General features: G+C 40.4%; 1 protein-coding gene across 3 annotated transcripts in view; it reads right to left on the bottom strand.

The window, feature by feature from the left end:
• The window catches only part of mcu (mitochondrial calcium uniporter), a 49444-nt gene that overhangs the window by 14957 nt on the left and 20015 nt on the right, over positions 1-14472 (bottom strand). The window contains exon 2 of one of the 3 annotated variants that reach the window (XM_026309174.2): positions 13760-13870. The exons of 1 other annotated variant lie outside the window; for it this stretch is intronic. In XM_026309174.2, coding sequence (XP_026164959.1) covers positions 13760-13870 — 111 coding nt within the window. Of the gene's footprint in view, positions 1-13759; positions 13874-14472 lie in introns of all 3 variants that reach the window. One more of the 3 variants, XM_026309173.2, reaches the window with a different exon arrangement.

Below are 14472 nucleotides of genomic sequence, written 5' to 3'. Positions count from 1 at the left end.
CAGAAAAAACTCTGCCTCTGAACTCCTTCATGCTCTAGCTTTATTTTTCTTATTCCCCTTATCATTATTTCTTCTAGCTTTATCAAACGTTCCTGTCGCTTGGAAGCAATTAAGATCCTGTTGACCTTCATAAACACAGTACATTTTAGTAATGTTTGCAAATCTAGTCATGCACATGCAAACATGATGTTGTTGGAGTCCAGGGCTGTTGGAGTTTTAAAAAGGTGGAGGTCTGCAGCTTCTTCACGTCACATGTATCACACACACCAATCAATGCTGCTGAATGAGCACTGTTTAATTCTCACTATCCCTATTTATCCCCTACACAGCTATTTTCTTTGCAAGCACACCTCTGAGGGCAGAGCTACATTTTGCACCACCATTTCCCATTGTTGTGGGTGAATTAATTATAGTGGGAGATAAAACACTTGTTTTAATTTGAGAAAATAAAGCACCTCCTTTTTGTTCTCTCCAACACAGCACAGTGGTCACACAGGATGCTGCTTTTTTTCTGCTCAAGCTTCCTTGGGCAACAGCGAAAACAGCAATATTCCAGTGAGTTTTGCACAAAGGCTTGGCCTCAGGATAGTCTGTAAAATAACAATGATTTGATGTAACTGGCCCATTAAAGAGCACAAGACAATTTTCTAAGGGTTCCTGCAGATAAAACATTCCCTCTGGGCTTCAAAGTTCATGGACACTTTTCAAAACCCACACAAAATAAAATCTCATGTTCAGAGCACATGTGTTAGTACTAGGTCATCACCAATTTATCTCTGGTCTGTGATGCTGAAGGGTGCAAGATACTCCACTTTCTCCTGCTGCTGCTGCTGCTGCTTCACCTCTTTTCCTGCTTTCATAATCTGACCCTGGGTTATGTTTTAGCAAAGACATAAACATACAATTTATTCTGTTTGCTATACAAGTTTCAACATCTTGCTGTTGAGGTACATAATGCTGTATATTACATTACTGAGAGACAACTATCACTGATTTATTTTCTAATTGAAGAAAATATAAGATCATCTAAATCTATGTAATATAATACATGAGCTGTGTGCCCCAACCACAGCCACAGCTCCAACTGTTGACCACAGAGATAAGACGAACAAACTACAACAACTGACTTCCTGTTGTTTACAGAATACCAGCATGCACATCAAGATGTATCTGTGTGGAGTCTCTGAAAAGTGACCAACATACTAATATGGTAACTGAAATTTAAGTTTGCCATTGCACATCCATTCAATAATACTTTTTACAAGTTTTTAAGAGTTATTTTAATGGCAACGAGCAGCGTTCCCCTTTCAGCATAGTGAAAAGGTAAAAGAGGCCCAGAATTTTTTACTGGGCTTGTTCTGGTCAGCAGCTGACTGGTTATATGTCAGCTGAAAATGTCACATTTTAATTTCAAAGCAGGAGGTTATTTATCTCAATTTGGCACTTTTTTTTTTTTTTTTTTTTTTTTTTTGGCGTGTTTTGTTTTGTGTTTGGTCTTTTTCTAAAGTTTTAGTGAGCAATGAGGTGAAATGTTGTTTGACTAATAGGACAACACTGTTCTCTTAACCTCCAGGCATCTGTCACATTACAGTATGAATGGAAGAAATGTACACAGTAAGCTGATTAATCATGGTATTATTGTAGGTCTCCGTTCACAATTTAACCAAAAGCACAATTTATATAATTATGCCACTGCTCTACCCTCATATAAAAATATGAATACATTCTTCCAGTGCATACTGATAACCATAACAGGGTCTGAGCTGGTTGCAGCAATGTGCATGCTGTTACTTCATATGACAGCTGCTACCATACATGGTTAAAAAAAGCAGCTAGTGGAGTGCATGTTTTACCAGTGTTCCCTTCATGTAGACCTGATCCTCTATGCGTGTTCCTCAGCTCTCTGCAAACATGAGCAGTGGCATTCAGGGTAACATATAGAATCTCACAGTCTGCTGTGAATTCCTCCTGAAGCAGCAGCTGTTATTTATGGAGCAGAGCTTGGGAATGCTCTGTCTGAGGAACTTTGACCCCGCTCTCTCTCTCTGTTCCTCTGGCTGTCATATGCTTAGAAGATTACTTAGACAGAAAAAAGTACAAAGGCTGTGAAAGCAGCCCAGAATATGGGTGCTTGAGCCTGGTGAGCCCTGTGTTTGATCTTCAATCTGCAGCATGTAAATAAACGACTAGAAAGACTGAATCCCCAGAACTGGAACTCTCCGCTCTCTTGGCTGTTTCAGCAAGTCTGTCTGAGTTTTGCTTTGGTTCACATGAACATATGGCATCTACACATGCCAGAGCTGGAACTGGACTAATGAATGCCACTCAAGACACTAACAGAGTGGAGCAGAGGGGAGGGTGCAGCACAACAAATGACTCATACATGGCACATTAATACACAGTTTTCCTCATCTGCAGACTTACCTGTGCAAAATCGAATTATGATTTTCACATTGAGATCTACAAGAAATAGCGAACGAAAACAAATTTAATTGGAGAGGGTGTAGACCACCATATGCCTCCTCTACACAAGGAGTGGAACCTGTTTTTCATCTAAAGGCAAAGGCAAAGGCACAGTAGTATAAATGTTCTTCCACAGCAACATTAAATCAATATTAACAGATCTGTGTCACAAAGGGGTAGCAAATACTATATTTATGGGACTTGATGCTGTAAAGCAACTTGACTTAAGAGCTCAACTTCAACCACTGACAGATCCCTGTACAAAACTCTACATCTATCCATACACTATGATTTAGTTTGCAATTTTCACTTTATCCCTCAGCATAAATCGAGTTTGAGCCAAAGCAGGACATGTCTGAAAAGTTTTACACTGTAAGAGAACAAGAACATTGTGTAGTACATTGCTTACATGCTTTTTTTTTATTGTTTTATTGCATCAAAACACTTTGTGACCACACCTCTTGTTAATCTGTAAAAGGCACTTCACAGGATAACAAATTCTTAGATGGGTCATAGGACTAGAATCACTTTCTCTTAACAACGAAAGCCTCTCTCCAGGCTGTTCACAACAAGCATCAAAAATTCACAGGTCCTGTGGTGTGGGGAGCAGCTCTCTCTCACACAGGCTTTGGAGTCTAAGCTGTCTATCATTCTGCCCACCTGCAGGACTTGGGGAATGGAAGTCACAGCGGTCAAATAAACGGAGAGCCGGTCGTTTAGATCTCAAAGGTGTCTGGGTGACATCTCATAACCTCTTGCCTGCATGTGATGTGACCGCTCCTGCTCCAAGAGTGCTGGGAGTCAGGTCAAACACACCATCCTCACACACAGATCACACAAGACAGATAGTGTCTAATAAAGCCTGCTGATATTAGTGGTGAGTCAGGCTGCATGGCTGATGACATTTCCTTAAAGACTGTCCCAGTGCTCTCATCTTGCCCTAAGTTCTTCCTCTCATCTCTGCCCCTGAATGACATCATGACCTAAAATCAAAGTGAGCTAGTCAGCCTCGCTAAAGCTCTGACAGAAACGCTGTCCCCATGCTTCTCTGTCCTCGTGCTCCCATTCACAGTATCTTAATCCTTATCATCAGCATGCTACACATTGTGCTGCCTTTCCTCCTCAATTCCTTCCAGTCTGAATGTGATTTGATTCTCCATCTTTCTCCAGGGCCTCCTCCAGCACTTGACCCCCCACAGCTATTGTTCCTGACTATTTACCTCACTCTCTCACTGTAGGATTGAGTCTAGATTGGATATTGGTGAGTGAGCTCAGAAAAGGGCACCCAGTTTCCTGCCATCGTGTTGCCTCCCACAGTAAACTGACTGCTTCAGCTTTGTTTGCTTCTGGTTCTTGATTGTTCCAAATGGTTCAGGTACCTTGCAGTAAAACATCTTTGTTTTTTTTTGTAACAGATGTTAATAATGTGTATGTTGAGTTAATCTCCGAGGGCTACTATTACTACAAATTAGAGGTTTAACGGCTGCAGTGTGATCAGTGTCTTTCTGAGTAGCTGTGTCTTCTGGTGCCGCCTCTGGAAAGCTGCCAGACACAGCACTGCCCCAGCCTGAGCCCTGGTGTCAACTACTATTCGGCAGTAGGAATCTTATTTTGGGATTATTTCCTTCTTGTATTTTTCTCCAACCACAGATAATATAATGTCCCTATACCCTCAGTGTAACTGTAGTGCGTTTGATACAGACGATATTTTTAATTGTCCAAAACAGCATGAGTCGTAAATGTCATCTTTCTTGTCAGCTTCTTAAATTCAAAGGCCAAGACTTTTCTATCGATTCATCATTGAACGAGCATCAACAAAGTCTACGTTTTCACACAAGCATAAATAATCTGCTCCTAATGTGATTCAGACAGCAATGGAAGCATGGTGGAGTCCCATAAATACCACATTCTGACTGCGGGATTAAGCTTTAAAGACCATTTTCATCATATGCCAAGACATACTAAGGGTAAATTATTGATATTCAGACTTCTACTCCAAAGCTGCTTACATTGGTCATCTTGGTGGCACATTTAAATCACAGGAATTTCCTGCTTTCAGTTCCCACACTTGAAATTCATGTTACTATTAATGCAAATGAGGCTTGTCCTTTAACAACATAACAAGGCCTTTAATCCCAGGGAACATGGGCAGAAAAAACTGATAATAATACAGCAGATGTGTGTGGAATACAATTGCACACATGTGGTCAGTTTGGGCATCCCTGGGCAAATATAACCCCTGCAACAAACAGACACTAACAATATGATGTGTTACATTCATTTTCCTGATTTAGCCACTTTAAAACAGAGAAAATAGAAATGGAGGGTAGAGCTGAAAATAGTAGATATAGCCTATGGACAAATATAACTACATCCTTCAGCTTTCAGTTTTTTGGTGTACCAGCCATCCATCCATTATCTATACCCACTTAGTCCTCTTTAGGGTCACAGGGATCAGCTGGAGCCTATCCCAGCTCTCTTTGGGTGAAAGGCAGGGGTACACCCTGAACAGGTCACCAGTCCATCACAGGGCCACATAGAGACAAACAACCTCACACACTCACACTCACTCCTATGGGCAATTTAGAGTCACCAATCAACCTGACATACATGTTTTTGGACTGTGGGAGGAAACCAGAGTACCTGGAGAAAACCCACACAAGCACAGGGAGAACATGAAAACTCCACACAGAAAGGCCCCTGATGGGCTTCAAACCAGGAACCTTCTTGCTGTGAGGCAGCTGTGCTAACCACTCACCCAGCATGGTGCAGCAGCCAGAGAAATCATATTATTAAATGTTCTATAAGCAGCATCCTTGTGCTTTGTGAATGTGATGTTGGGTAATTACATTTGAAACAATAACCATCTTTGTTTGGTATTTAAATTCTTGAGCCTTTGTCACAATTAAGTGTAGAAAATCTTGCAACAGACAAATAAACACTAACTTATATAACAGCACAGATACAGTTAATGTAATTTTTGATAAGATGTTTAATGATGGGCAGTTTCATCTGCAATGCTGTGAATTTCCCAGCACCAGAGATGATTTACAGGCATTTTTCCAGCATCGAGTTTTTGGCAAAAGCATCAGGATGAATCTGAGATTTAACCATATGCTGGTTGTTTTAATGCAATTCATCACTATGACAAGACTTACTGACCACTTTAGTCATTAAACATCTGTTTACCTTTTAATACTGGAATATGCAGTTTAGTGTTATCGCTTTTAGCTGCGAATGTGATGCTTCATCACTGTCGTCATTCTTAATGTAAGAAAAAATAGTTTCTTAACTGGAGAGTATCTGAGTAAAGACTTAAGGCAACCCACCAGGCATCAGTTCATAATGAATCAATAGGTTTGTTCAAATAGATAACTGAGACTCTAGCAGAAACTGTCAGTTAACACCCTGAAAGGAAATCTCGATTCTCCCTGAAACTCTTCAGATTGATTTTGTGATAAATCACTGAAATTCACAAAAAAAAAAAACAAAAAAAAAAACCTTGAGTTTGGAGAAATATAAAGAGACATAGTTTTGATTTGCTTGCATAAAAAAATCTTCATAATTAAATGTTTATTTCCCTTCACACTGCAAACACTGCAGAAGATGGAAAGAGACATATTTTACTGTGAAACAGGATTTTCTATTGCTGCATGGTTGTGTCTGTGAAAAACATAAACATGCAGAGATACGGTAACAGATCAATGATGGAATTAGACTGATGGCGTCTCGGTCATGCAGGTAGTTTAAAGTTTGGAAAGTGGACCAGTATCTGTGTGTCATGACAGAATAATCTATTTAAACTGAAGAATATCTCTGCGCCTCCTTCATTCAGCATCACCTCACCGACATGGAGGGGAATGGTTATCAGCAGACAAATGACACTTATGATAACAGCTGTGATGACAGTTCACACAGTGTACTGCCACTCAAAACACACAGCTTTATCAGACTGGACATCACGGTTAACAGTTGAGTTAATTAAATCTCCACAAGTGCTTTCTAGATGCAGAGCACAATACAGGATTGTGCATCTTTGAGTTGGGTGATCTTTAAAAAGTCTGTCTGTTAAGAGCAGCAGTGCAATTTTCTGCCATTAAGGGATGAAAATAAACACACACTGCACAGAACCTATGAGACAGCTGAGCATTTCTGTGTTTATTTCACATTACCTTGTCCCTTCTTTTTCTGACAACCATGAAAGATAACATAAGATAAACATAAACCAGATGCAGCTTGCTTCCCCCTGTTCCACTGGGAGAGTTAAGACTGTACAGAACAATCAGGAGCAATCTGTTATTAGTTATCAGCTTTGATGCTTTTTTAAGCCCTTGGAGTAAGCTGAACAAGCCCTAATACAGGTTTATAGGAACAGAAAGAATTTACAACTTTTAATTAATTATATATTCTTTTTTAAATCAGGCAAGTCTCTGAAAACATTTCTATTTTACAACTCAAATTTTGCAACTCACAGTTATAATAATAGGTTCAGACTGTGCAGCTGAGACTAGAGAAAGGACAGGCAGTTTAAATTAAGCATTTTCACCATCCTACACTGTCAACCCACCATCAAACAAAATCAAAAAGGGACAAATAATATTGGTGGAAAATCTTGAGCCTTAATAAGGTATAAAACTATCAATAGTGCAACATTAATTGAATTATTTGTCTTACTTTTATTTGGGGGACAAGTATAATCTTGCAACAGAGTCAGTGAGTTGGCAAAAACCTGAGTAATATTTTTGCCAATATTTGTTTGCATTTTTCGAAAACTGGCACCATAAAAAGCCTGCTGAGTTATCTATTAGCCATTTATCTTTGCTGTGTAACCACAGACATAGAGACAACTACTGCTGCATTACTATATCAAAGAAAGCCATAAGGATCGTCTTTTTTCTATCATTTCAAAGTGGATTTATGGAGTTTTGGGGTTTTTCCTGTAATGGGAACTGGAGTTAATGACATTCTCACGAAGTCATGCTGAATCTAAATATATGTGATATATGTAAGCGTGTTAAGACGTGACTGAGCTATGACTCAAAGGGGTACAAGCTTTTATCTCCCCACACAGAATCTTCAGCACTCACGAAACAGTTAAAGGAGAAGGCTGTTTTCTACTTCTGACAGGCAGATTAGATGATCATTTAAACTGTTTTCATTGCTGTCTTTATAAAACACCTGCTTTTAGAGAAAACAGCAGCCATTGTTTTTAGTAATTGACCATTTCCCGGCCCATCACTACATTGCCTGTACATTGAGCTTTCTTCATTAAGCAGCTGATTCTGCTCTTCCGTTACAACCATCTGCCAGCAATTGGACAATGCGTTACGGGCAAAATCACCCCACAAAGACAGACGAAAGAGCAATTAAAAAACATAAACTCACTGAACAAGTGTTGTTTTCACTGATGTATGTCTTCTATGCCTTCAAGAGGAACAGAACAAGATGGGACACACACTTTATCCAAAAAAAAAAAAAAAAAAAAGGAAAACTCCGTCTGAGACAGAGAACAAGTTCAAAGTGCCTGTCAAGCATGACTTTCTCAAGTGTGCTGCACAACTTCAGTGGTGACATCAGTGCTGCCCAGCCCTATTGCTACATCTTTAACATCTGCCACCCTGACAATTTTTCCTTATTTTTTATAGACCCCCCTTCTGCTCTATCTCATCTTCAATCCCCCCTGCAATTTATTCTTGCATACTACTACACATGTAGTGTGTAAATTGGCCAGTTTCCAGTGAGGAACCAACAACTTCTTTCCTCCTCATTTAGACTTCTCTCTTCATGCGTCAGTGTGACATGTGACAACTCTTCTCCACGGCTCCCATCTGTAGGAGCTGAGACGCAGATGGGTCGATTGATCCACGCATGAATGGTGCTGCTGAGAGCAGCCGCCTGTATTCGTGTGTAGCCGTGACCCACAAGGCGTAGTGGGAAGCTGCAGCTAAACTGATGGATGCCAAGGAACAACAGACTGAGGCGGTAAGGGAGGGAGGGAGTGTTGGCTTAGTCAAACAGGAGACAAGTGCCTGTGCTGCAGCAATGCAGGAGCAAGGGAGAGTAAAATCGGAGAAGAAGAAAAAAAAAAATGTTGACTGAAACTGATGCAGTGCACACATGCCAGACAGTGCAGCAGGTATGTTTAGTCAGTGTTTGCAAGACTAACAAGTAAATGCAAGCCCATTTTCATTTTAGTTGTGTCACTGCCTTACTGGTGTTTCCTCTTTCCACTGCAGTTTACAACAATATCATCCACAGCCCTACCTACAAAAGAAACCAAGCTTGACAAGCCAAACACTCCCTACTGTCTGTCTCCCCTGCCCTCTGAACAAACACCTCTCCCTTGGGAGCCTGTGGCAGAGAGAGGGACACTCTAGACAACAAGTTGCTTTAGCATGTCGCGAATGAGGCCTTGCTAGGAAAATGCTTATTCTGCTTCCCGGCTGTTATAATACATTTCCTCTATACTCATTCAGCAAGCTTCCCCTAGCGGTTTTCCAAGTGACTTGCTGCAGTGAAATGTAAACACAGTCTGAGGGAAGCCCGTGATCAGTTTTCACTGTATAAACCACCAATCCAACCCGTCTCCCTTTCATTTTGACCAATGGCATATAAATATGTATGCACCAACACAACCAAAGCACACAGAACTTTCGCTTGCTCTCATGTGTGCACAGAAAGAAGAGATGAGCTAATGCACTGCTATCCACAGCAGAAGGATTGCAAGCACTCAAGGAACAAATATCCTGTTCTCATTATAGAGATCTCATCCCGCTCAAGCTTGTTTGGTGGGCCAGGCGCATTTCCTGGTGAAAAATATACACACTTAACCTTGAGCTGATCTTTTTAACATAATGCGCCTGTTTTATTGGATTGCATCTGAACCTTACTCACAGGAATATCAAGCACAAAGAGTTGTAGAAGAGGAGAGGCAGGACAAAGTGACTAAAAGTCACTTTGACGCTTCAAGTTCTGCTGAAAGGACACTGACACGACACCTTGTGCTGAGAACACTGTGACACTGTGATTCTCAAGTGATACCATGTAGGAACAGACCTAATTCTCATGTAAAGACATCCAAACTCAGACATGCTTGCCAACTGCTATTTCCAAGGTATGAAATAAAAAAAAATAAATTCTATTACAATTGAATTTTGCATTATGTGTAATATTGAGAGCAATCTATTAGCAGCAATGGAAAGCAGTTTTCGTAATTATGGTGTCATCAGGGTGTAATCACAGGAAAATAGCAATTGTTGCATTTTTTAATCTTAGAATGGGCCTTTTAAATGTACACAGGGAGCAGGTCTCTTTTCACAGAGGCAGCCATGTTGTGCCGCCATGTTTCTACAGTGGCCCAGAACGGACAAGCCAAACACTGGCTCTATACAGGGAATCATGTTTTGTTCTAAAGGTGAAGGCCACTGTTTTCAATATCATTGTGTTCTTATAGCTATGTGGAAAACAGTGAACTCTGTTGAACAACAGTTTGTTGCAACATATGCAACAATATGTTTCTACAACATAACATTGCAAAAATGTGGTGAAACAGATTTAAGGGAAATTACTCCTGGAACTGCAAAAACAAAACGAATGAGGAAGAGCTTGCAGTGCTCACAAGTTTCTCCTAAACTGTTGTTTTGAGATTCAAAGATAAAAAAGAGAACAAGAAGAAACAAAATCAGGATGTGCTGTAGAAACAATAATCGAGTTTGAACTGCCAACCTAAAATGAGTGGCCAACCATCTGAACCAAAGACCATAGGTCCCTAAGTTAATAAATATTTAGATAAATATGCAGAGATTAAAAAAAATAAATAACAGCAACAAAAAAAAATTCAATTAAAGCCACATAAAATTATGCTGTATTATTCTCCCATATGGAGACAAAGCATGTCTCTCTGAATTTTTGATGTGATTTAACACTTTTTATGTACAGTATCTTCAGTGTTACCCAGCTCTTCTCTGATCAGACCAGCATGATAGTATACTGACTTTCATTCACGCAGATCACAATAATGAATGTGTTTGTGTCTTTATATTTCCTGTTCTTCTTTGTGGTGTTCAGGTACCTGACGAAGACCTCCATTAGATCAAAACTTTGCCCAGTGTTGGGAGCTGTGTGTGGATGTTTGACTTCTGCCTCGAGTTTGTAATAAAACCTCTTAAATTGCTGACAGATATGTTTAGTCCTACGCAAACACATTAATCAAACATATTCAATAAACTAGTGTGATATGACTAAATAACATCTACAGATCTGTTATATCTTTAACAGATGTTATATATCAATATTAAATTAATATTAAGCCAAGCTCTTACTGTGACATTTCTGTGCTTTAAGATATGTATGTCTAATGTTTTAAAGTAAGAATTTAGAAGAAAATATTTGAAGAATTTTGAAGCAAATTTGGAAGAATCTATTATTCCAATTTGTTCTTGGATCTTAGTGGTATCACAAGAGCTGAGCTTTTACAGACAAAAGGTGTGAGAAAAACATTTGAAACATTTTATGGGCTAGAATAAGATCAGAGTGAGACAAGAAGACTTTATTTCTCTTGAGATACATTCCAGGAGTGTGAGAAATTGGTCCATTCCTCGTACCAGTGGTGCCTAGGTACAGTGGGTACAGAAAGTATTAAGACCCCTTTACATTTTTCACTCTTTGTGTCATTGCAGCCATTTGCCAAAATCAAGAAAGTTCATTTTATTTCTCATTAATGTACACTCAGCACCCCATCTTGACAGAAAAAAACAGAAATGTAGAAATTTTTGCAAATTTATTAAAAAAGAAAAACTGAAATATCACATGGTCATAAGTATTCAGACCCTGTGCTCAGTATTGAGTAGAAGCACCCTTTTGAGCTAGTACAGCCATGAGTCTTCTTGGGAATGATGCAACAAGTTTTTCACACCTGGATTTGGGGATCCTCTGTCATTCTTCCTTGCAGATCCTCTCCAGTTCTGTCAGGTTGGATGGTGAACGTTGGTGGACAGCCATTTTCAGGTCTCTCCAGAGATGCTCAATTGGGTTTAGGTCAGGGCTCTGGCTGGGCCAGTCAAGAACGGTCACAGAGTTGTTCCAAAGCCACTCCTTTGTTATTTTAGCTGTGTGTTTAGGGTCATTGTCCTGTTGAAAGGTGAACCTTCGGCCCAGTCTGAGGTCCTGAGCACTCTGGAAGAGGTTTTCTTCCAGAATATCTCTGTACTTGGCCGCATTCATCTTTCCTTCACTTGCAACCAGTCGTCCTGTCCCTGCAGCTGAAAAAACACCCCCACAACATGATGCTCCCACCACCATGTTTCACTGTAGGGATTGTATTGGGCAGGTGATGAGCAGTGCCTGGTTTTCTCCACACATACCGCTTAGAATTAACGCCAAAAAGTTCAATCTTGGTCTCATCAGACCAGAGAATCTTATTTCTCATAGTCTGGGAGTCCTTCATGTGTTTTTAGGCAAACTCTGTACAGGCTTTCATGTGTCTTGCACTGAGGAGAAGCTTCCGTCGGGCCACTCTGCCATAAAGCCCCGACTGGTGGAGGGCTGCAGTGATAGTTGACTTTGTGGAACTTTCTCCCATCTCCCTACTGCATCTCTGCAGCTCAGCCACAGTGATCTTTGGGTTCTTCTTTACCTCTCTCACCAAGGCTCTTCTGCCACGATTGCACAGTGTGGCTAGGCGGCCAGGTCTAGGAAGAGTTCTGGTCATCCCAAACCTTTCCATTTGAGGATTATGAAGGCCACTGTGCTCTTAGGAACCTTGAGTGCTGCAGAAATTCTTTTGTAATCTTGGCCAGATCTGTGCCTTGCCACAATTCTGTCTCTGAGCTCCTTGGGCCGTTCCTTCGACCTCATGATTCTCATTTGCTCTGACATGCACTGTGAGCTGTAAGGTCTTATATAGACAGGTGTGTGCCTTTCCTAATCAAGTCCAATCAGTTTAATTAAACACAGCTGGACTCCAATGAAGGAGCAGAACCATCTCAAGGAGGATCAGAAGAAATGGACAGCATGTGAGTTAAATATGAGTGTCACTGCAAAGGGTCTGAATACTTATGACCATGTGATATTTCAGTTTTTCTTTTTTAATAAATTTGCAAAAATTTCTACATTTCTGTTTTTTTCTGTCAAGATGGGGCGCTGAGTGTACATTAAAATAAAATGAACTTTTTGGATTTTGGCAAATGGCTGCAATGACACAAAGAGTGAAAAATTTAAAGGGGTCTGAATACTTTCCGTACCCACTGTATATCTAGGGGAAATCATTTAGAAATGTCCTAAAAATCTCACTCTGAAAGCCTTATGAGTACTAATCAGTATAGAAAGTGCATGACAAGTGCAAAACCTACATGAATCTTTCACTGTGCTAATATAAAAAAAAAATAATAATAAAGAAAAAGTACTCCCCCGAATGTGGCACTGAGCACACAGCTATGAAGTTTCTATTTCCCACACACAGCAGTGTTGCAGTGAAATGACACGTTTGATTGTTTGCCTTCACATCAAAACAACATATCACCGAATCAGCCTGACCTGCTGCTACATGGCACATGGCATTTCCTAAAAGCTGCTGGTGTTTATAACCCAAATACACTCAAAGTGTTGATCTGCGTATTAAGGTTTGATGGGAAACTGACTGCACACGTCACCAACAGTGAACCGAGGCAGTGGAGAGGTTGCCTTGAACACTGAGATTTCCCCTGGTAGTGGCTTTAACAAAACGCTGCCATCCAGTGACCTCATCAACCTTTGAAGCATCCTCCACTAAACAGGCCATGCATGCTAATCACTGGCAAAGTGAAAAGAATGGAAGCAACGACAGATTAGTCCTAGTCCAAACAGAGAGAATTACTGGGGTTTGAATGATTGTTACAGTATTTAATATAAGCGCATAAATACCATTTAGCCTGAGGCTGCCAACAGAAAATATTTTGTGATAAATTTACAGTTGAATTCTTTTAGCATTTCAATGGAATAAACTCACCATTAGGACACAGATTACATTGACTGCCCACATTCAGTTGCCCAGTATTGATCAGATATGAAATATTGGCTTCATAATTTCCTGACTGTCCAAATGACTTTAAAAAACAGTGTGATGAAGCGTCAGAAATGCTGGCAATAATTACGATAACTGCTGTCAATGTACCGTCCACATCGAAGAGCCAGACACATACACACAAATGATATAATAAATGGGTTTGCTCTAGGGGCTGTATGGCATAGAAATCAATAATATCCAAAATGAGACAATCTGTATATTTTCTTCTACTACACATATGCAGACCACACTAACCTGTGGAGACAGGGCAGTGGGAGGCTGGGTGAAGAGTGCAGAGTGGGCTGCTGACCGTAGGCCATGTGCTCTCCTGACAGTCTGACGGGTGAAAGGAGCAGACAGTACCTCCTGCTGAAGAAAACACATAGACATAAATGTCAAGTTGGGGGGCATCGTCCTTAGCTCAGAGTATAAACAAAGTGATTACCATGGTAGAAAAGGAAAATGGCAAATCATGTAGAATTTCCAAAACTGCCATCATAAGGACTTACAGTAGCTGCTATGAGCTAAAAAGAGGCTTAAAATAATGAAGCGTGAAAATGGTAGTTTTCTGTTCCCATCACAAGCAAAGACAGTTTCATCTGTGCAGCAAATCAAACACGTCACATGGTCTGAGCTGTGCATGCAAGGCATTAGAACGATCATGTGAAACTGTGCACACTGGGCAAAGTGTGTGAAGAAGCCTCTGCAGCCGCTACTACTGCCAGGCACAGATGGAAGAGCTGGCCAGGCTGCAGCTGCTTCACACCCAGACCAGAATTAGTGGTGACTTAACAGGTTGCTTATAAGATGACTGTTATCACACTTAAAGAACAGCAAAAAAAAAAGAAAAAAAAAAAAAAAAGAGACGTGTGCTTTAATGTGTGCGGATGCGAGCTTTGTGTGCTTAATGGGGTAAAGAGAGCAGTTTTCTGGTCTTTGTGTATATATGTGTGTGTGTTTGTAGGGGG

Source organism: Mastacembelus armatus, chromosome 15 (assembly GCF_900324485.2).
Source record: "Mastacembelus armatus chromosome 15, fMasArm1.2, whole genome shotgun sequence".
NCBI classification, from domain to species: Eukaryota; Metazoa; Chordata; class Actinopteri; order Synbranchiformes; family Mastacembelidae; genus Mastacembelus; species Mastacembelus armatus.
The sequence above is the reverse complement of the archived record's forward strand: the minus strand, read 5'-3'. Positions and strand labels throughout refer to the sequence as shown.